At 46.1% G+C, this 24,370-nt stretch overlaps 1 protein-coding gene across 1 annotated transcript in view; it reads right to left on the bottom strand.

The window, feature by feature from the left end:
• The window catches only part of LOC120381700 (zinc finger protein 850-like), a gene marked incomplete at both ends in the record, with an annotated part of 483,140 nt that overhangs the window by 310,479 nt on the left and 148,291 nt on the right, over positions 1-24,370 (bottom strand). The window contains one exon of the mRNA XM_039499823.1: positions 6,171-7,021. Within this exon, the coding sequence (XP_039355757.1) occupies positions 6,171-7,021 (851 nt within the window). The remainder of the gene's footprint in view (positions 1-6,170; positions 7,022-24,370) is intronic.

The following is a 24,370-nucleotide window of genomic DNA, read 5'->3' as shown; positions in this document are numbered from 1 at the left end:
GATGTGGCCCACTAGTCTCCCTGCACCAGTTTCAGTCCTGCTCAGTGAGGGGCAAGTGACAATTGCATGGAAGGTCTGGGGGGGTTCTGCTCCTAAGTCACCTTGGTACGTTTAAGATTCCCACCCGCTGTGCTGCTTGGGACAATGGTAGATGAGAAGGGCGAATCCTCCAGCACTGGAGGGAAAGGTCCCATCTGCACAGCCTGAGAGGCAAGGAAACAGAGGGGCAGGGTAGAGAGAGGTCAGTGATTTACTCCCAGCAGGGGACACTGTCTTTTTGAGTATCAGAGGGGTGGCCGTGTTAGTCTGGATCTGTAAAAGGCGACAGAGTCCTGTGGCACCTTCTAGACTAACAGACGTATTGGAGCATGAGCTTTCGTGGGTGAATGGAGTGGGAATTCTGTGCCTGGCTTGCCAACTACAAAAGCAGTTTCTCCTCCCTTGGTGATCACACCTCAACTGCTAGAAGAGGGTCTCATCCTCCCTGATTGAACTAACCTCCTTATCTCTAGCCTGCTTCTTGCCTGCATACGTATACCTGCCCCTGCAAATTTCCACTACATTCACCTGACGAAGTGGGTATCCACCCACGGAAGCTTATGCTCCAATAGGTCTGTTAGTCTGTAAGGTGCCATGGGACTCTTTGTTTTTTTGAGGCGAGTGCTGCTGGCTTGGGATGGTGCTGACGATGGATAGAAAAAAAGCTGGAGTCAATGACAGATGGGACCACAGAAGGGGAAGGGGAATGGCAGCCCCACAGAAGGTCCTGGGTGCTCAGATGCCCCCAGTTATTGCACCCAGGCCTGTCCTAGAGAGAGAAAAGACACCGAGGGACCCAGCCCCCCTACAGTGATCCCATGGACAAGAACCTGGTTAGGAGTGGGGTGAAGGTTCCCTCTGGGCAAAGGGGAGCTGAAATCCCTCTGTGTCCTGGAATTTAAGCAATGAAAGCTTCAAACACTGCACGGTTGTGGGCTGAGGTGCATCAGCAGAAGATTGGGCTGGACAGGGGTGGCAGGTTTGTATAATTTTTGGTGGTGCCCAGAATGGGACCAAGTCCTGCCCCACCCCACCCCCACACACCTGCCTAAGGCTCTGGGAAGGAGTTTGGGTGTGGGAGGGAGAGGGGTTGGGCTCTGGGAGAGTTTGGGTGCAGGGTCTGGGCTCAGTCAGAGGGTTGGGGTGCAGGAGGCAGTGTGGGGGGCAGGCTCTTGGAGGGAGGTTGGGTGCAGGTGTGGGGTCTGGGCTGGGGCAGGGGTTGCAGGAGAGGGTGAGGGGTGCAGCATTTACCTCGGGCATCTCCCGAAAGCAACCCGCAGCCCCTAAGCTGGAGGGCCGGGGGCGTCTCTGCGCACCGCTGCCCGCAGACTCCACCCCTGCAGCTCCCATTGCCACAGTTGGCAGAGTTGGCAGTTGGGGCGGGGGCAGCATGTGGAGACCCCCCCACCACCACAGCTGTTCTTCTCACAGCTGGCTGATGGGGGGCAGCAGGGGATCTCCCCAATCTGGGGGAATCTCTCTGTGCCCCACTGTTAGTTCTCTATCCTGTCTCCCCCTAACCACGCACACCACTCCCCTCCTCATTATCAATGTTTTAGAGAGACCCCTCCCTTTATGGGATACAGACTCTGTGACAGAGACTGACTGGGGCTCCTCTGCATGGCCCCAGTGGGGAAGGAAAGAGACTGGGGGAGGGGGAGAAGATGGGCAGAAGGAGTCAAAAGGGGCAAAGCCAGAATAGAGGAGATTTTCTTCCTGTTAAAATGTACTGGAGTCTCATCGCTGAAAAGCCGCATCTTGAGTTAAGTTTGAACCAGCAGCATTTCAATTACCAGGCAAAGGTATGAACCACAGAGACTGATAACTGCCTGCTTCCCAAATGTGTTTAAAAAAAATCTACAGGGGTGCAACTGGTTAGTGCAGAGGGGCCATCTGTTGGGGTTATGAGTTCAAGCTTTCTCTCAAGACCTTGTTTCTCTTACTTGTGTAGTTTGTTTTGCCTAATTCATACACAAAGTGCTATGCTAGAAAAAGGAGAGTAAGTTCTAAAATGTAGAGGTGGGTGCATACTTTAGAAACATCGCCCTGTGCTGCCATTAGTTCCAGCAGATTGTTCACTGGAAGGGCAAATTCATTTCTTTGCTGCTGAGAAAGATGCCAGGACAGGTCTGTGGGCACCAGATCTCTCTGCTTCTTCCAGCTCCTTCCCTGCTCCAGTCACTGCTGTAGGAGGATCCTATATGCACTGAGCCTAAACATTTTCCTGGGCCTTCTTAGCATAGTTGGCAGCATGTCAGTCTCGTACTCAGTAGGTCCTGAGCTCACACCTCAGAAAAGACAATGGTTTTCTGCTCCTGCTTCAGATTTTCTAAAGGAAATCAGAGAAAAGAAGCTACAGGAGAGTGGTTCCTAGACACTCTAACACACACAGATTTTTCTAAGGCATTAACTTTTCCTTCTCTGTGGAGTTTGTATTCTCCATAGAGCAAAATAAAACAAAAACATGCAAGTCTAAGACTAATACAGTATGAAACTCAATACAGATAAAATCTCACCCTCAGAGATCTTCCAATAAGCTTCTTTTGCAGACTAGACTTATTTCTTGTCTGGGCCCAATCTTTTCACCTGGTATAGTCCTTGTTCCAGCTCAGGTGGTAGCTAGGGATTTCTCATGACTGCAGCCACCTTTCTTCTGTTCCACCCCCTTATACAGCTTTGGTACAAGGCAGGAATCTTTTGTCTCTCTCCTAGGGAAAAGCCCCAGGTTTAAGATGGATTCCTGTACCAGATGACATGGTCACATGCCCTGTGAGACCCCAAGCCTTCATTGTTCCTGGCCTGACTCACAGATGGTGCAGGACAGAGCCATCTCCAGTCAATTGTCCTGGTTAATGGGAGCCATCAGGAGTCCAAACCACTATTAATGGCCCACACTTTGCATCATTACAACAGGACTTCAGAGTTATAGTTCATATTTCTAGCTTCAGATACAGGAATGATCGGTTCATACAAATAGGCTGAACACACACAGTAGATAATAAGCTTTGTAATGATACTGCACAAGAGACCTTTTGCATGAAGCATGTTCCAGTTACATTATATTCACACTCATTAGCATATTTTCATAAAATCATCAACATCACAGCAGGGAAAGGGTTTTACGGCGGCACCTGGGAGCAGTTGAGTTTCATGTTCAGGCTCTGCTATGAGTTCCTCCAGGTTTCCCATAAGCACACAGGGCCCTTAGCGGGTACTCTCGATACAGGAATGGCCCAGATACAATGAAGTGATGGGAATTGCATTTTCCTTTTTAATTTTTGAATTTCCAATGACATTTCTGTTTGTGATTTTGTTTTGCTTCGTATAACTGTGTTTTCTCAGGGACTTGATATTTACCAGGCTAACTAACAGCTAATAACGGGAGACTTCTAAGCAGGGCGTGGGCGAGCAGAAAAGAACTGTAAGAGACGCTGGTTTTCGACCTTGTGTTAGATAAGAATAGAATGCAGAAATTGCTGAGAGAAGTAAGCTATCAGAAAGGAATATGTACAAACAAAATGCAGTTGTTGCTCCTTACTGTATGTCACAAAAGGTATAAATGCTTGCCTTAATTGTTTATCTAACCGAGACCTACCTCGGGAGGGGAAACTCTGCCTGTCTGTACTCTCCCGAATAACTGCAGTTGCTCGAAATAAACGGCATAATATAATAACATTTAACATCCCTGTGGTGGGAAGAACATCTCAACAGCCCAACACTGTGGCATTTGATTTCAAAAAGGAGAACTATACAAAAATGAGGGGGTTAGTTAAACAGAAATTAAAAGGTACAGTGACTAAAGTGAAATTCCTGTAAGCTGCATGGACACTTTAACGACACCATAATAGAGGCCCAACTTAAATGTATACCCCAATTTAAGAAACACAGTAAAAGAACTAAAAAAGAGCCACCGGGGCTTAACAACCATGTAAAAGAAGCAGTGAGAGACAAAAAGACTTCCTTTAAAAAGTGGAAGTCAAATCCTAGAAAGGAGCTTAAACATTGCCAAATTGTAGGTGACAAATCTGAGGAACTGTCACAGACTGAAGTGTCACTAGATGAGGTTTTGGAATTAATTGATAAACTCAACATTAACAAGTCACCAGGACCAGATGGCATTCACCCAAGAGTTCTGAAAGAACTCAAATGTGAAGTTGTGGAACTATTAACTATGGTTTGTAACCTGTCCTTTGAATCGGCTTCGGTACCCAATGACTGGAAGTTAGCTAATGTAACGTCAATATTTAAAAAGGGCTCTAGAGGTGATCCGGCAATTAGTCTAACATCGGTACCGGGCAAATTAGTTGAAACAATAGTAAAGAATAAAATTGTCAGACACATAGAAGAACATAAATTGTTGGGCAAAAGTCAACACGGTTTCTGTAAAGGGAAATCATGTCTTACTAATCTATTAGAGTTCTTTGAGGGGGTCAACAAACATGTGGACAAGGGGGATCCAGTAGACATAGTGTACTTAGATTTCCAGAAAGCCTTTGACAAGGTCCCTCGCCAAAGGCTCTTACATAAATTAAGTTGTCATGGGATAAAAGGGAAGGTCCTTTCAAGGATTAAGAACTGGTTAAAAGACAGGGAACAAAGGGTAGGAATTAATGGTAAATTCTCAGAATGGAGAGGGGTAACTAGTGGTGTTCCCCAAGGGTCAGTCCTAGGACCAATCCTATTCACCTTATTCATAAATCATCTGGAGAAAGGGATAAACAGTGAGGTGGCAAAGTTTGCAGATGATTCTAAACTGCTCAAGATAGTTAAGACCAAAGCAGACTGTGAAGAACTTAAAAAAGAGCTCACAAAACTAAGTGATTGGGCAACAAAATGGCAAATGAAATTTAATGTGGATAAATGTAAAGTAATGCACACTGGAAAAAATAACTCCAATTATACATAAAATATGATGGGGACTGATTTAGCTACAACAAATCAGGAAAAAGATCTTGGAGTCATCGTGGATAGTTCTCTGAAGATGCCCACGCAGTGGGCAGAGGCGGTCAAAAAAGCAAACAGGATGTTAGGAATCATTAAAAAGGGGATAGAGAATAAGACTGACTATATTATTACCGTTATATAACTCCATGGTATGCCCACATCTTGAATACTATGTACAGATGTGGTCGTCTCATCTCAAAAAAGATATACTGGCATTAGAAAAGGTTCAGAGAAGGGCAATTAAAATGATTAGTGGTTTGGAACGGGTCCCATATGAGGAGAGATTAAAGAGGCTAGGGCTTTTCAACTTGGAAAAGAGGAGACTAAGAGGGAATATGATAGAGGTATATAAAATCATGAATGATGTGGAGAAAGTAGATAAGGAAAAGTTATTTACTTACTCCCATAATACAAGAACTAGGGGCCACCAAATGAAATTAATAGGCAGCTGGTTTAAAACAAATAAAAGGAAGTTCTTCTTCACACAGCGCACAGTCAACTTGTGGAACTCCTTGCCTGAAGAGGTTGTGAAGGCTAGGACTATAACAGGGTTTAAAAGAGAACTGGATAAATTCATGGAGGTTAAGTCCATTAATGGCTATTAGCCAGGATGGGTAAGGAATGGTGTCCCTGGCCTCTGTTTGTCAGAGGATGGAGATGGATGGCAGGAGAGAGATCACTTGATCATTGTCTGTTAGGTTCACTCCCTGGGCTGCTTCTGCTCTACAACTATAATTGCCTTTTTACACCAAAATCACTAACTTGAGCACCCAATTCCATGTACAGTCCTAGTGGATGTAAGGCACAGGTAACTTTTGCCTCAGGGTAGCTTGTTGGCATCAACCCTCTCTCCCCCACCTGGAGCTGATGAAATTCCTGGCTGGAGGGACACACGCTCCTACAAGTCAAAAGGAAAGGAGCTGATAGAAAAGATCACAGGACTGACCCCAAAGGAGGGTGAGCTGCAAAAGGCAGAAGCAGGCAACTCATCTGGCAGAGCTGAGAGACCACAGTGAAGATGGTGCAAAGATCACTATATTGGAATTAGCAAATGTGATTTTTTTTAAAAGAAATCTTTGGGAAGCCCTAATAAAGGCATTTCTTACAGTTCTCTCCGATTTGGGTTTTCTGATATCTAATAGGGAATGACATCTGATTGAAGCTTTTCCCAAATGCATGTGTAGGGCATCTCCCCTGTGTGGATTCTCTGATGTGTGATAAGGTTTGAGCGCCGACTGAAGCTTTTCCCGCACTCAGAGCATGTGTAGGGCTTCTCCCCTGTGTGGATTGTCTGATGTCTGATAAGGTGTGAGCGCCGACTGAAGCTTTTCCCACACTCAGAGCACGTGTAGGGCGTCTCCCCTGTGTGGATTCTCTGGTGTGTGATAAGGTGTGAGCGCTGACTGAAGCTTTTCCCGCACTCAGAGCACGTGTAGGGCGTCTCCCCTGTGTGGATTCTCTGGTGTGTGACAAGGCTTGAGCACCAACTGAAGCTTTTCCCACACTCAGAGCACGTGTAGGGCGTCTCCCCTGTGTGGATTCTCTGGTGTGTGATAAGGTGTGAGCGCTGACTGAAGTTTTTCCCGCACTCAGCGCACGTGTAGGGCGTCTCCCCTGTGTGGATTCTCTGATGTGTGATAAGGATTGAGCGCAGACTGAAGCTTTTCCCGCACTCAGCGCACGTGTAGGGCGTCTCCCCTGTGTGGATTCTCTGATGTCTGATAAGGTGTGAGCGCTGACTGAAGCTTTTCCCGCACTCAACGCACGTGTAGGGCTGCTCTCCTGTGTGGATTCTCTGATGTGTGATAAGGCTTGAGTGCAGATTGAAGCTTTTCCCACACTCAGCGCACGTGTAGGGCGTCTCCCCTGTGTGGATTCTCTGATGTCTGATAAGGCTTGAGCGCAGATTGAAGCTTTTCCCGCACTCAGCGCACGTGTAGGGCGTCTCCCCTGTGTGGATTCTCTGATGTCTGATAAGGCTTGAGCGCCGACTGAAGCTTTTCCCGCACTCATGGCATGTGTAGTTTGTCTCTTCCAAGTTGATTCTCTCATGTGTAATAAGGTCTGAGTGGCTACTGAAGTTCTCCTCTGGCCTCTGCTGAGTCTCAGAGGCTTTTACTGTTTCTCGGAGTGCACAACTCCTGGAAACATTCCCTTTGGGTCTTCCTGATAACGTCCCATGTGGTGCTCCTTGTTCAGCATCTTCCTGCTGGGGTTTCTGCTCCTCATTCTCACGCACCATCCCATCGCCGGATTGGAGACAGAGAGAATCCAGACATAGATCACTCCCTGTGCCTGAGAGAAAGGAAATCTCAGAGACAGGAATTTTAAAAGGGATGAACAAACCAAAATATGTGCAGGAGAGATCAAAGTTATCAGGAGCTGATTTTCCCCAGAGGAGAGAGGAAGGGATCAGTTTTGGTCTGCATTTCACCAGAACATGCAGGGGAAAGTGGGATCAGGTAGGGATCTGCTGCCAGTTGTTAGTCCGGATAGGTGGGAAGCCATGAGTGACATCTGCCTAATTATTCCACATCTGCAGGGAACAATCCTGAACTTGGAGAGCTCACAAGATCTTTGTAGGGCATCCCGAATGTTTTCTGTATTCACGGACAGTTTTTGACTTGCTTTAACCAAGTCCTCACCTGTGCAGACAGCTCTTGGAAGCACTTCTTTCTCAGAACCCTGGAGGTCCAGGACCCACGGCTCTTCCCCTCGTTCAAGCTGTGAGACCACATCAGGTTTGGAATTTAGAAACCCTAAGCCAGACAAAGAAAACAAGGGAGGTCGGTGGAATTTGTGGGATACTTGTCACAAAGAATATTCCATGGTTTTAAGCTCAGATCATTTTTAAGCAGTAACATCCCAAGACCAGCTTCCTTGGCTTCAAGTGGCAGGAGAGTTATTATTATTATTAATCATACGCATTACCTTAGTGCCTAAGGACCAACTAACAGTGTGTCTCCGTTGAGCTAGGCACAATACAAATGCAGAATAGTAGATGGCCCGTGCTCTGAAGAATTTACAGTCTAAATAGACAAGACAGAAACAGCATGGGGGAAGGGGTAGAACCCTCTGTTAGAATGGCGATATTCAGGCCTGCCTGCAAAGCCTTCCCCACACACTTAGGTGTATTTTTATCACTTAGCTAGTTACAGGAGTATGAAAACAAAGAATCAAAATCACAGTGTGCCTGTGTCTGGGCCTTCTCTCACTAGGACAGCCTGAGGCCTTGTTCTTAGGCTAAGGCCTTTGGCTAAGCAGCAGGGGCAGCCATAAGCTGGGAAGCGAAGGGTCACATCCTCACATCCCAAACCAGTCACACTGAAATAAGGTGCTATTGGGCTGTTAGGAAGACAGTCCTGTCTGGATCTTAAGATGGTTAAAGAAACCTTAATTTGATAGCATTCTGTCTGGCAAGAAATCACTTATATCTATGGTTGTGGTTGTGAAACCCTCATTTCTGTATTGCTTTATCTTTATGGCCACCACTTTTACATTGTTAATCAGTCTGGTTCTCTAATTGTTTCTCTCTCCTGTATAATTAATGTTGCCAGGTGTAAGTTAATTAGGGTAGTGGTTTATAATTGGTTAGAGCAGGAGTAGGCAACCTATGGCGGCACACGAGCTGATTTTCAGTGGCACTCACACTGCCCAGGTCCTGGCCACCGGTCCAGAAGGCTCTGCATTTTTAATTAATTTTAAATGAAGCTTCTTAAACATTTTAAAAACCTGACTGACTTTACATACAGTAGTTCAATTATGTATTATAGACTTATAGAAAGAGACTTTCTAAAAACGTTAAAATGTATTATTGGCACATGAAATCTTAAATTAGAGTGAATAAATGAAGACTCCGCACACCAATTCTGAAAGGTGGCCGACGCCTGGGTTAGAGAATTATGTCACAATATGTTAGAATTGGTTAGTTAAATTTCAGCACAATTATTGGTTAAGGTATAGCTGAGAATATTACTCTATAAATGGGGTCAAACTGGAGGGGGGAAGGAAATTGGAATAATAGAATATCAGGGTTGGAAGGGACCTCAGGAGGTCATCTAGTCCCACCCCTGCTCAAAGCAGGACCAATCCCCAACTAAATCATCCCAGCCAAGGCTTTGTCAAGCCTGACCTTAAAAACCTCTGAGGAAGGAGATTCCACCACCTCCCTAGGGAACCCATCCCAGGGCTTCACCACCCTCCTCCTAGTGAAATAGTGTTTCCTAATATCCAACCTAAACCTCCCCCATTGCAACTTGAAATCATTACTCTTTATTCTGTCATCTGCTACCACTGAGAACAGTCTAGGCCTGGTCTACACTGGGGGGGGAGTTCGATCTAAGGTACGCAACTTCAGCTACGCGAATAGCGTAGCTGAAGTCGAATACCTTAGTTCGAATTACTTACCCGTCCTCACGCCGCGGGATCGATGTCCGCGGCTCCCCCGTCGACTCCGTCACCGCCGTTCATGGTGGTGGAGTTCCGGAGTCGACAGGAGCACGTTCGGAGTTCAATATATCACGTCTAGATGAGACGCGATATATCGAACTCCGAGAAATCGATTGCTACCCGCCGATCCGGCGGGTAGTGAAGACGTACCTCTAGATCCATCCTCTTTGGAACCCCCTTTCAGATAGTTGAAAGCAGCTATCAAATCCCCCCTCATTCTTCTCTTCTGCAGACTAAACAATCCCAGTTCCCTCAGCCTCTCCTCAGAAGTCATGTGTTCCAGTCCCCTAACCATTTTTGTTGCCCCCCGCTGGATGCTTTCCAATTTTTCCACATCCTTCTTATAGTGTTGGGCCCAAAACTGGACACAGTGCTCCAGATGAGGCCCCATGAATGTTGGTTAGGGGGCGAACGGGAACAGGGACACAGGCAAGGCTCTGCAGCATCAGAGCTGGGAAGGGAACACTGGGGAACAGACGGTATCGGCGTATAGAGATAAGCCCGACTGGTGTGAAGGGCTTCAGAATATGTAATCTTATAGGTGTAAAAAGACTATACCAGCCTGTGACATCATCAACGAAGTGCCCATTTGTGCCTGGGTAGGGGCCCTGCTCTGGGAGGGAGGATGCAGCAAGGACTCAGGATCGGTGGCCGGGGTCGCTGTGCATAGGAGTTGGGGAGGTTATGTGAGGAGGGGGTAATGAGTGAGAGGGAGGTCAAGTGTTAAAATAAATATTTGGGGAAAAAATGTATAATAAAGTGAAACTGAACAGAAATAAAACTGGAGTGGAGGCTCTAAAGCAACAAGGCTTGGGTAGGGATTTGGGGTTAAAGGTCTGGGATCCCCCACAGCTCCAGATCCCCACACCTCTCCTCCCTCCCACTGACCCACCCAGCCCACTTCCTGGGTGCCCTTCCCCCACACTCCCCTCCCCTTCTTCCCATTACTCTCAGCCAGCACCACCTCCCGGCACCTTGAGAACTTCTTGTATTTTCTCCTCGTCTCTCACAACCTCCTACCTCCCTGCTGCTTCTTAGCTCTAACCCTGCACACACCCGCCCCATGTCCTGGCATATCTACTATCCCCCATCTCCGTCCCTCCCATGGCTCGCTTATCCCTTCACCCATGGGATCCTGAACGGCAACATTACACGCTCTCCTAAAAGAGCTCATCTGACTGTCACACAAGCCATGCATGAGTCACACACCTATTTACTCAATTTAGAATTCTACAGGCAGCATATTTTCCTCTTAAAATGAGGAAAAGGCATGAAAGCTACAGTGATTAATGTAGTTATGAATGTATTCAATAAGGATACATTCAATGCAATTTTAAAATGACTGACAGCACCAAAAAGGCACATGTCCAAAAATGATACTAGTGGGTGGGAGATAAGGCAAAAAAAGGGGGGGCAAGGAAACTTGTCAAAACTTGTATGACGAACAAATGTATACAGTTATTACTGCTCAGGTTCTTCAGAGACCCCACAGCTTCTAATAACCCAGGGGACAGGACTCCTTACCCAGCGAGGTCACCGTCTCATAGTTTTCCTGCATGACATCCCTGTAGAGGGCTCTCTGAACAGGGTCCAGCAGTGCCCATTCCCCCTTGGTGAAATACACAGCCACCTCCTCGAAGGTCACCGGTCCCTGAAAGAGCAAGAGTCCAACACTCAGTACCTGCTGCCCCACTCACAACCCCACTATTCACGGAACAGCGGCACCAGGTAAATGGAAGCCCCGGGAGGCACATGTTAACAGAGTCCCACCCCACCTTGCCTAGAACAGACAGGCGGCATCAGAGGGTAGAAAGAGAGAACCTTTGTGTCTCCCAGCTGACAGACAGAGGCAGGGTCTTCACGTTTATCACATACCTACTAGCCAGAGCTTGATATAGGAGATGGGGCTGACTCTGGACCCTACTAATGGCTCCCTGGTAGGAAACACTCTCCAAATAAAATATAAGAAAGAAAAGGGAAGTCAGTAGTAAAGAATATTAGTTAGAACAGGGGTAGGCAACCTATGGCTGTGGGAACTTGGCAGATAAGTATGTGAGAGCTGAAGTGTTTAGACTTCAAGGTCGAGGCTAGTTTTTATCTGCTGGTAGGCAGTAAATAGGATGATAAGTCAAACAGGTGTTAGGATGATAATTACCCTATGGGGTTACAGCTGCGGCTGTGTAAATTTTTGTTAACCAATTAGCAATTGCTTGCTTGCCTGCTTCAAGAGTATAAAGATGTATGCTGGAAAGAAATAAAGGACCCTTTGCTGCCAATCAAACTGACTGAAGAGCTTTGTTCATATACGCCTGCGATGCAACAAATGGTGACCCCGACGTGATTGAATGAGGATAGTGTTGGTGGCCTGAACTGAAAGGAGGAAAAGGAGGCGCACCTGAGTCTCAGTGTCGAGCGGCTAGGAGCCGCAGGGCGTCCGAAAAGAGGAGCGCACCTGAGCTCAGTGTCGAGCGGCGGCTGCAGGGCGTCCGAAGAGAAGGGCGCACCTGAGTTCAGTGTCGAGCGGATAGGAGCCGCAGGGCGTCCGAAAAGAGGGGCGCACCTGAGCTCAGTGTCGAGTGGCAAGCCGCAGGGCGTCTGAAAAGGGAGGCACACCCCAGCCCAGAGGTGAGCAGCTAACATCAATTCAACATGGGAACCGCTGCATCAGCGGAAGAAAGGACGGTGCATGAATATCTGATGCGCATCGCGGAGCGGCAGGGAGAGAAGCTCCCCTCTGATACGTTATCCCGTCTGCTGCGGTGGGGACGGAGAAGGGGACTTTCTGTTCAACCAAGTACAATTTTTGATAAAACTGTTTGGGAGCGGCTAGGCTCCGAGCTTTGGAAGTCGGTGGCTCAGGGCGATAAGGAGGCCTTCTCCCTGAGTCCAGTATGGAATAAGGCGAAGGAGATAGTAGAAACTCTCGTGGCCGAGGCAGGAGTGCAGGTGGCCCTTTCTGAGCTTTGCCGCCCAACGCCCGGAATGCCTTTTGTGTTGCCGATTGGAGCCAGAGAGTTTTTCGGTGGTGAGGACACGGTGATACCTTTGGCTTCCAACCCCTACCCTATGGATGATGTTGCCCCTGCTACGGCCCCGCTACCCTCCAATGTGGCTATCGGCCCCGACATGATTGATCCTGCTACGGTCCTGTTACCCCCCGATACACCCGAGCCTATGGAGACAGCCTTGCCGTATGCACCCCCTCCAAAGCCATGCCGTGTCCACGGGACCTGGGGGTGCCACGATTGCGGGGGAACGAAGGGGGCTCGGGTGGAACATGTGCCATCGAACCCATATCCCGATTTGACTACGTTTACTCAGTTTACTCAGTCTGATGCCTTCTATAAGGAGATGGAGCGCCAGGGTCGACAGCTGCAGCATATATGTGACAAGTTGGACCAATTGGAAGGTTCTCCACCTGGATCCTCGCGATCGCATCTTCACAAGTGCTTTCATTCGACTCGCCCCCCCGCCCCACCTGGCCCCGGGGACCCTCCAACTGGGGACCCTCCGGATCCGGTACAGCGCTGGCATGGGGTTTTAAGAGAAGCCATCCTTGAAGGTCTAACACCTGAGGCCTTTCCGGTGATTACGCCAGACCCTCAACACCCTAATTATAGACGGTGGGCCCCTTTGGACTGGAAGTTGATCCGTGAGGCACAGAAATCGATCATGGCTTATGGACTAGATAATCCGTATGTACAGTCTATCATTGAACAGGTATTTGCTGGCCAAGCAATGTGTCCGTACGATGCGATTAAGCTAGCTGACATGCTTCTTACACCTACACAGAAACTGTTGTGGAAAGATGATTGGGCTAAGAGAGTTGACTTGGCTCTTGTCCGCAATTTGGATTTACCGGATGATGATCCTTGGCGCGTGGCCACTGCTGATATGTTTTTGGGAGCCGGTCGCTTTGTTGACCCGCATTTGCAAGCCCGCCTCGATCCCCGGATCCTGCAGCAGTCGCAGGAACTGGCTTTGGCTGCCTTTAAAGCGGTGCCCCAGATGGGAAAGCCGAGCCCTCCCTACGCTAAAATTATGCAAGGCCCATCGGAACCGTATTCCACCTTTTGGATCGCCTTCGAGAGGCTATTGATAGATCTCCTAATCTGACGCCAGAGGCCAGAACTGCAGTTGGACTTGATCTTGCAACCCAGAATGCAAATCCCACTTGCCGCCGATATTAGCCACCTTGCCCAAGACTGCGACCTGATGGAAATGATTGAGGCATGTGGTAGGGCCGCTATGCTTGAGGAGACGGATAAGGCAGCAATTCATGCTAAGGCACAGGCCTCTGCACTGGCCGTGGCGTTACAACCCCTGCTCGGGCGACAGCGGGGGGCTAGAAAACCGACCCGGCCAGCCGGCCCCTGTTTTGGTTGCGGAAAACCCGGGCATTTCCGGCGGGACTGCCCTATGCAAAATGAGCAGCGGGCCTCTGATGTGTTACCTGAAGCTGCAACTGGCGCTTGCACACGATGTGATAAGTTTGGACATCGCGCCGCCGACTGTTGGGCGCGTTACAAGAAGGATGGAACACCGCTGCCGGGAAACGGATCACGGAGCGCCCCTCGGAGGAGCGCGACGACACAAGTGCCTCCACCCGCCAACTCGGCTGCCTGGAACACCTCACCGGAGCAACCCGTGGCAGTGCCGGAGTGGATTTGGCCACAGCGACAGATGTAGTTTTAGAGACTGACGAGGTTCAAGTTCTTCCTTCCAACACCGATGGTCCATTAGGATTTGGCCTGAGTGCCCTTTTGATTGGCCGTTCGTCAACATCGAAACAAGGTATTTTTGTTTTGCCTGGCCTTATTGATGCCGACTATATTGGGGAATATTGGGGAATATTGGGATAATGGTACGTGCCCTCTGTCCCCCTGTGACTATAACTGCTGGTACACGTCTTGCTCAATTAATACCTTTCAAAGGATGTGTGCCCCGATCGACCCCGATTGACCGCGGGTCTCGAGGGTTTGGCTCCACTGGCCCTCCCCAAACTGCCTTTGCTATGGACATCACTTTGCGCAAGCCCACCCGAACCGCTCGGCTTCAGGGATCCGATGGGCGGCAGATCACTCAGGAAGCTTTTATTGGGGATGCAATGCAGAGTGGGGTAACTGAGGCACCTGGGACGACAGAGGTAGAAGATCCTGTGTTTACCTTGGAATCAGAGCCCACTGAAGCGGTTGCAGCTGAGGCCCCCATGCAGAATGATGTAGGAGATGCGCCATCTAACCTAATATCAGAATGCCCAGGGGCAGTTGTAAATGGGGCCCCTCTACAGAGCAACATGTGTCCTCAAGAACTGCCTGTGTGTGGAAAGGGAGACGAAGAGGAGCAAGAGAATTTAGCTGTGCAGCTGGCAGATACTGGCTCACCCATTTTTAGTACTGAAAGCTCTGGGGCTCAAAAAACATTTGTGCCTGTTACAGCTGCAGCAATTGAAGAACAAATCATTGCAGAAACTGTAACATCTATGGAAACCTCAGCTGAAACTTTAAAGCCTTTAGAAGCAGTGCCTGGAAAACTATTTCCTGAACTAGTCCAAGATATTACCACTGCTCATTCAGGATTTGAGGCTGCAAACAGTAGGACTGAAGAAACTGCAACAGTGTCAGTATTAGAGATGACTGCTGCAATGGTGGATGGAATGACTGAGAAAGCAACAAGATGTACACACCCTGAGCCCCTGGAGAACAACTGCTTGTTAGCTGTGCCAGGATCCCGTTTGTTTGATCCTCCCTGATTGATTTAATTGATTGAAATAATTTTTGCTTTGCCTGAATGTATAGGATGATATCCTGATAATTTCCCCCGTAGAACTTGAACCACGATGGTGGTGGAACAGAAGAAAAAACACTCACATCATTGATATTGCCAATGTCTAGAAATTCCTGACTAAAAGGGCATTGAGAACTGACCCTGGTAAAGAAGCAAAGAATTGCACACTGGCAGGAAAAAATGTGGGACTCCTGCTAAAAAATGTGGTATTGATTGGATTTTGGGGTTTATTTTACAGGCTGCGCCCTGTGTTGTGGAATTTTTTTTTAGCATGTATTGCCCTCCCTAATTGGATTGTAAATGGTATTTCCCCCCCTCCCCCATTACTACCCCTGTTTTTTAGAGCCTAATTGTTTTTTGTTTTTAAAGTTTGAGAAAACTCAGCCAAAAGGTTTGTTGAGTATTCTCAAAGGGGGGGGGAGTTTATGGTGTTATTTAGGCATAAATTTAGGTAATTTGGGAGAATGGCTTTGAATTTATGTGACCCAAAATACCTTTATGTAAAGTGCTTTGGATTGGGCCCAGGCAGGCACGCGATAGATAGAGAACTTGAAGAGGAAAAAAGGATCGGGCCCAGGCGGCGGGCAACAGACAACAAGCTTGGAAAACTGGTTGATAACCTTGAGGGTGTAGTTGATAGAGAAGGTAATTAACTACTAGCGAGTAATGTTAGGCAGAGTAAAAGTTAACTCTGTGATTGCTAGAGGGAACAGCAGTTGAATTTTGCAAAGTTGCTAAAGAGTAAAGTTTTGGTGTTTTTGAAATGTTTGTAAATAAATTTAGGTAAAGATATTAGTTTGTAATTGTTTGGCTATAAATAATTTTGTTGTATTAGCTGAAGAATGTATATAGTGCTATGTAATTGTAATTGTATTAGGCTACGGGCATATAAGTGGTGATTTTTTTTTGTGTTTAAAAGTAGAAGTTAATAGTAAGAACCCTTAAGCTGTGAATGGCTTTGAATTCAGAAGTAAGTCAGGATGCAATTGTATTACTGTAAATGATTTAATTGATGATGTAATTTTTTTTTGCCTGATGGTACTAAGGGTATTTGTATATTGTATGTAATGATTGCTTGCCCAGTAGGGGTAGTTTTGTTTTGTTTTTTAGATCTTAAGAAAATTGGTGTTAGCTGCATAGCATTTTATATACCATGCATTTATTTATAGAGTTAAATTTATGTTCTGTGTCTTATGTTTGTTTGTTTGTTTGTTTTTCTGGCCAGAATTGTTTTTTGCGTTTTATGTGGTTTATGTTGTGTTTTTCTAGGACCCCCCCCCCCCTCCCTCAGTGTCAGTTTGATCGCCTGACATCTGAGGGATGATTTGGTAATAGAAGTTTGCCACAAGTTGGTGTGCTATAGAGAAGGGGGGAATCCTGTAGAATTTACACCATTTATTTGTTGTGCTTTGTTTTTGTTTGGTGTTGTTGGGGTTATGTTAAGAATTGCATGGTTATATAGGTTGGCTTTATAAAGTTTTAATTTTGGTTTGTGATAGATTGTAGTGTTATGATGTTATGAGTTGGGAATGTTTTGCTTATGCCTTTTTTCTTTTTTTTATTTTGAGAAAAGGCGGGAGATGTGGGAACTTGGCAGATAAGTATGTGAGAGCTGAAGTGTTTAGACTTCAAGGTCGAGGCTAGTTTTTATCTGCTGGTAGGCAGTAAATAGGATGATAAGTCAAACAGGTGTTAGGATGATAATTACCCTATGGGGTTACAGCTGCGGCTGTGTAAATTTTTGTTAACCAATTAGCAATTGCTTGCTTGCCTGCTTCAAGAGTATAAAGATGTATGCTGGAAAGAAATAAAGGACCCTTTGCTGCCAATCAAACTGACTGAAGAGCTTTGTTCATATACGCCTGCGATGCAACATATGGCACGGGTGCTGAAGGCAGCACGCAAGCTGATTTTAAGTGGCACTCACAATGCCCGGGTCCTGGCCACCAGTCCGGGGGGCTCTGCATTTTAATTTAATTTTAAATGAAGTTTCTTAAACATTTTAAAAGCCTTATTTACTTTACATATAACAATAGTTTAGTTATATATTATAGACAGAGAAAGATCTTCTAAAAATGTTAAAATGTATTACTGGCACTCAAAACCTTAAATTAGAGTGAATAAATGAAGACTTCTGAAAGGTTGCTCACCCCTGAGTTCGAAGGTCAGAATTGTAGAAAATTGGTAAGGGAAGTGTGACGTTACTGATATAAATTGGGACCATATAGAACATGGGTTGCAACCAAGGTCCTGTAGTGGCACCAAATCTGATGTAAAGGGGGTCGATATGAGGTGTCTAAGACCAGGTTATGGGTTGCTGGTTATGATTATGCTGTCTGTATGTATGTATCATTTTGTAGTTGAAGTTATGAGTATTGGCTCTATCCTGTCTGTATTTCAAGCTGGTGCTGTGCTTCTGGGAGACATCGCAGACAAGTTGGTGTTAGCTCTGCCTAGCCTGCTTGATGGCCCATTAAGGACCATCAGCTACACAACTGACCCATGGAGAGAAGGCAGACACCCCTTGTGACTCAGCAAAGTATGCAGGGACTGGCCCATGTGACCCCAGACTCCATTTTGCTGTAATTTTCCACAGTAAGGACAAAGAGGTTCTTACACCTGGAAAAGCCTATATAAGGCTAATGCCTCATCTCCATCTTTTCTTCAATCCTGCTTCTACTTCTGGAGGGACTTTGCTACATGCTGAAGCTCTACACAAGGGACTGATGACCCATCCCAGTGGGGGATGTTCTCCAGAGACTTGATTTGAACCTGCAGTTTATGCCACCACTGCTACAAGCCTGAACTAAGAACTTTGCCATTACTGTATGTAATTGATTCCATTTAACCAATGCTACCTCTCATCTCTACCTTTTTCCTTTTATGAATATACCTTTAGATTTTAAAGGATTGGCAACAGCGTGATTTGTGGGTAAGATCTGATGCGTATATTGACCTGGGTCTGGGGCTTGATTCTTTGGAATCGAGAGAACCTTTTTCTTTTATTGGGGTGTTGGTTTTCATAACCATTCCTCCCCGGGACGGGTGGCACTGGTGGTGATACTGGGAGACTGGAGTGTCTAAGGAAATTGCTCGTGTGACTTGTGGTTAGCCAGTGGGGTGAAACCGAAGTCCTTTTTGTCTGGCTGGTTTGGTTTGCCTTAGAGGTGGAAAAACCCCAGCCTAGGGCTGTGACTGCCCTGTTTGAGCAAGTGGTCCTGAATTGGCACTCTCAGTTGGGTCCCGCCAGAACCGCCTCGTCAAGGAAGCTATCAGAAATCAATGACCAATCAATGAAAATAAGAAGGAAGTTTTGAAAAGTATATTAATCCTAACAATGGTAGTGATAAATTACTAGACGGAAATGGCAGAATTATCAAAAATAATGCAGAAGAGGTAAAAGTGTTCAATAAGTGTTCTCTCCTGGATTTGGAGAAAAACAGATGCTGTACTTGTATCATAAGATGTTGACGACGACACTCCTTCCATTCCAACAAGAACTCACAAGGACATTAAACAGCAGCTATTACAGTTAGACATGTTTAAATAAGCAGGTCCAGATAACTTGTATCCAAGAGTTTTGAAAGACCTGGTGGAGGAGCGTGGTGGACTATTAATGTTGATTGTAATTAGGACTTGGAACACAGGGAAAATTCCAGAAGACTGGAATTAAGCTAATGCTGTGCCAATACTAAAAAGTGTAAAAGAGATGACCCAGCTAATTACAAGAGTGTCAGTCTGATATCAATACTGAGCAAAATAATGGAGCAGTCGATACTGGATTTCGTTAATAAAGAATTAAAGGAAGGTAATATAATTAGTACCTGTTAACAAAGGTTTAGAGAAAATAAGGATATCCTTATTAGATGAGATCAAAAGTTTGGTTGCAGTTAATATTATTGATGTAATATATCTAGACTTCTGTAAGGCATATGACTTGATTCAGCACAATATTTTGACTAAAAAACTAGAATGATACAAAATAAACACGGCATACATTAAATAGATTAAAAACTGGGATTATAAATGGGGAACCATGGTCAAGTGGATTTATTTCTAGCGGGTTCCCACAAGGATTGCTTTTTGCCCGTGTGCTATTTAACATTCTTATCAATGACCTAGAACAGAATATAAAATCATCACGGATGAAGTTTGCAGTACCACAAAGATTGCGGTGGTGGTAACTAATGAAGTGGCAGTAGATTCAGGCTCCAGCACTGGGAGTCAGAGAAGTTTTCCCAGCCCTGGCTGGAGGGTTATTTCCTGTTCCACAAAGAGGAGAAGTTCCATTCCCAAATCCCTTGAAATTAGGCCCTATCTGACACTACACCCCCATATTCATCATAGTGGTATGGTTATAATATGATTAGGACATAATTATGATGCATTTTGTGCAAGATGCGTCATGTGCTGAATATGATTATCCTATTTGTGTGCATGGATTATGTTTGTATTTGAAGTTATGGATATTGACTCTGTATCTGTATTTCAAAGGTGCTTACTCTGGGTAACACCCACAACGAGCCTTTCAGGTACAACAATGAAGAAGCCAGACAGAGCTGATGGCTTATCAACAAAGAGAATGGATCGTGGAAGAGCTTAGCCTTCCTGTGAATGTTTCAGCCAGCCTATGAGTCATGGCTACTATGACTCAGCAGGACATGCTAGGACATGTGACTAGACCACATGACAACAAACTCCATTTTGGTACCTGTATTTTTCCACAAACTGGACTGGGAACTGAGTTTGGAACAAATGGTTCCTGCCATATGGAAAAGCTACATAAGGTGGGGTGTGACATCATCTCTTGGCCTCATTCCCCACACAAGAGAACTCCTGGAAACACTTGAGGAACAAAGACTGAACTGGGGGAACTGCTGGTCCCAGGGTAAAGGGATTTCTAGCTTGTGTATGGAAACTTGGGGGACTGCTTGTACCATCAGTCAGGGTGAGAAATTGCTAATTCAAATTCTATCCATCTAGTATGTTAAGCTTAGTTTGAGTTTTTGGTTATCTGCTAAGTAATCTGCTTTGATCTGTTTGCTATCACTTAGAATTGTTGGGATACGTTAGGGTTCAGTAAAACAGCTGGGAAGCTGCTAATGTGCTGACATGCATTGGGGACAGAGACATAAGCAGGCAGGAATTCTTTGCTTAACAAATAAGTTGCCATATTTTTCCTTTCTCTGTTGCTTGTAAGAATTGACATTGATGCAGCTGCATGAGAAGTGTAGTTGCTGGAATGAATGTCCTTTGTGTGAAAGAAAGTAAAAGAAATGTTATCTCCCCCTCCCTTCCTTTCCCAGCTACATAAACAAGCCCTGGCTTATGGCCCCTTCCTCCCTCCCCGAGAACTGCTCATTGATCCTTCCTCCATACCCCGAGAACTGCTGTTTAGGGAAATTTGTAGCAACACGTTATTGCAAAGAACGGTATTTTCAAGGTAAAAATGCCTCTATGATATGTGTAATACTGTGATAGTGGATAGGGGTGGGTATACTAATTGTATGAGTGTTTACTACTTAATGAGGGGTTTTGGCGTGTTGTAACGGATGTAGGTGTTTACATACAAACTTAGATAAAAGGCGTGTGATGTAACTTATCCAGTGCTTACTCGATAGTTGGGTCAAGGGGAACAAGTAACACAATAAAGAAGCCTGTATTCATATTCAACAAAAAAGGAGCCTCTGGATCAACCGGCCTTTTTGTTCTAACAATAATTACTTAAAATCTACCTTTCTGCCATTAATAAACTTGTTTTATGCTTTATCTTAATCAGTGCATTTTGAATGAAGAGTTTGGGGAAAAGCTGAGCTTGGTTAGCACAGGCTTGTTGTGCACATCTTTCCCATATCGAGGGGAAGGCGAACTATATTAATGAGCTTACATTATACAGATCCCTGTGCACTATAAGATGGTATAATTTACTACAGCAGGTGTGCAAGGTTGGGGAGCTGGGAAATTGGCTGTTGTCATCTATCTGTCCTTGAGCGGCTTAGGTAAAGCACTCAGGTAGCTTAGTTGGATGCATGGCGCCACCTGCTGTCGTGTTGGGTGATAACAGGCTCTGGAGAGGCTGGCTGAATCTCCAGCAAAGCAGTGTGAGAAGGGCCAGCCCCGCTTGAGGGTTAGAGGGCGCAGTGGTTCCCAGAACCATCCCAGACTGCACCCCGGGGTGACAACCCATCACACCCTAAATTACATAAGTGTCAGCAGGTTTGTCACATCCTGTCCCCTCCCTTTCTCCACCCGAGATATTTCCTGCCTCCCACCACCTCCAGCCGCTCCTACCCTCCTATGCATTTACTGCTCCTCTCCCTCCAAGCAGAACCCACCACCAGCTCCCTGGTAATCCCTTACCTGAACCAGCTCCATTGCAGCCATTTCCTTCCCTTTGGGAGGATGAAATGATCTGGAGCAAAACGTGGACGTTAACCTGCAGCCTGCCAGGACGAGAAGGACAATGTGAGAGAATGCAGAGGGGGCTTTTGTCCATTCCATATGCTGATTCCCCCCCTGATTTTTCCCTGTTAATGGACACTCTAGGTTCTGCCACACTGTGAAGCACAGAGTGACCTTATTCCAGTACAGGCCTAGCCCCCTCCCACCATGGTGTAACGCTCTGAGACACGGTGAAACCCTCCCAGTAACATCCTCTGTTATACTTACCAAGTTTGCAGACAATACCAAGCTGGGAGGGGTTGCAAGTGCTTTAGAGGATAGACCAGGGAGGGAGAGCTCAGTGGTTTCAGCATCGGCCTGCTAAACCCAAGGCTGTGAGTTCAATCCTTGAGGGGGCCATTTAGGGATTTGGGGAAAAAATCTGTCTGGGGATTTGTCCTGCTTTGAGCAGGGGATTGGACTAGATACCTCCTATGGTCCCTTCCAACCCTGATATTCTATGATTAAAATTCAAAATGATCTGGAGAAAAGGCCTGAAGTAAATAGGATGAAATTCAATTAGGACAAATGCAAAATGCTTCATTTAGGAAGGAACAATCAGGTGCACATGTACAAAATGGGAAATTCCTGCCCAGGAAAGAGCACTGCGGAAAGGGAGCTGGGGGCCATAGCGGATCACACGCTAAGTATAAGTCAACAGTGCAAAACGCAAACATCATTCTGGGATGTATTTGAGGGAGTACTGTAAGCAAGACACAAGCAGTAATTCTTCCACTCCACTCTGTGCGGATTAGGCCACAACTGGAGTACTGTGTCCATTTGTGGGTGCCACATATGAGGAAAGATGTGGACAAATTGGAGAAAGTTCAGAGAAGAGCAACAAAAATGATTAAAGGTCTAGAAAACATGACCTATGAGGGAAGATTGAAAAAATTGGGTTTGTTTAGCCTGGAGTAGAGAGGTCATGATAATAGTTTTCAAGTACATAAAAGGTTGTTACAGGGATGTGGAAGAAAAAATTGTTCTTAACCTCTGAGGATAGGAGAAGAAGCAACGGACTTAAATTACAGCAAGGGCAATTTAGGATGGAGATTAGGAAAAAACTTCCTAACTGTCAGAGTGGTTACACTCCACAACAAATAGCGTAGGGAAGTTGTGGAATCTCCATCATTGGGGATTTTTAAGAACAGGCTGGACAAACACCTCAGGGATGGTCTACATAATACTTAGTCCTGCCTTGAGTGCAGGGGACTGGCCTACATGACCTCCCAAAGTCCCTTCCAGTTCTATGATTCTATGAAAAAAGGCCAGAGACGAGCAGAATCAAAGGAGTCGCTCTGGGGATTCTCCCTGTCACTGTCCCCAAGGCAGCTCTCTCAGGTTTACAAAGCTGTTTGATGCTCCAGCCTTTATCCAGTCTCTTCTGGCAGTGCCCCCTTCATGGGCTGGGCCTAGTTTTAGCTTTTGGGAAGCGTGACCCCGGGGGCGCTGAGACTGGGCCTTCTTGCCTCAGCACATCTTGTTCCTTTCTGTGGCTCTCCAGCGAGTCCCACAGCCTCATACAGACTGTGAACATAAGAAGGGCCCACTGCCTCAGACCAATGGTCCGTCTAGCTCAGTGGCTAATGCCAGGTGCATCAGAGGGAAAGAATAGAACAGGTAACCATCAACTGGCCATCCTGTCACCCATTCCCAGCTTCTGGAAACAGAGGCTAGAGACACCATCCCTGCCCAGCCTGCCTGTGACACTGGCAGATGAGGTGTTAGCTCTTACACAAGCCTTTGTGTCTTAACTGAACATGGACAAACGCACAGTGGAATCAGTCTGACTCACCTGTGTTAGTATTGATAAAACAGGTATTAGGATTATAAGAACATCTTTAGACTTCATTAAATGCTTGTGAGTTGCTGCCTGGGTTAATATCTGACTAGTTGCATTGTGAGCCTCTGTGGCTCTGTAAATCACCAGACAGGAGAGAGACTTTACCTAGGTGAAGTGCTGATTGGCAACCGAATGCATTACACCCTGCCTGGCAGGAAAGGTCCATCAACACCAGAGACACTATTATGGGACGTTAAAGAAGACACAAGACTGTTGTTGTGCTCTTGACTTTCCATTAGCTGAGTTTCCAGCTCAGAGCACATGGCAGGAAGGGGATGAAAAACCCCATACAGAAGGAACTGATGATCTGTATGCTGCTTGGACTCTGGGGGGCAAAGTTTTTACGCATCAGCAAGAGATCCCCAGCTGCCTAGCCGGGGTTAGTCCTAAAGAATATGCAGAGCTTGCTTATTATAGAAGCTTCTATTACCATTTGAAATTTCAGACTGTAACTCATCTGCATCTATAGGATTACCTGCTTTAACTTTGTAAACAACTCTCATTTCCTTTTAAATAAATATTAATACAGGTTATGACAGGACTGGCTACAAGTGTTGTCTTTGTTGGAAGATCTAAGAGTCATTTGACCTAAGGAAGTGACTGGTCCTTTGGGACTGGCAGTAACCTGAACATTGCTGTGATTCATAGAATCTCAGGGTTGGAAGGGACCTCAGGAGGTATCTAGTCCAACCCCCTGCTCAAAGCAGGACCAAACCCAACTAAATCATCCCAGCCAGGGCTTAGTCAAGCCTGACCTTAAAAACCTCTAAGGAAGGAGATTCCACCACCTCCCTAGGTAACCCATTCCAGTTCTTCACCACCCTACTAGTTTTTCCTAATGTCCAACCTAAACCTCCCCCTCTGCAA

This window comes from Mauremys reevesii, linkage group 14 (assembly GCF_016161935.1).
Source record: "Mauremys reevesii isolate NIE-2019 linkage group 14, ASM1616193v1, whole genome shotgun sequence".
NCBI lineage: Eukaryota > Metazoa > Chordata > Testudines > Geoemydidae > Mauremys > Mauremys reevesii.
The sequence above is the reverse complement of the archived record's forward strand: the minus strand, read 5'-3'. Positions and strand labels throughout refer to the sequence as shown.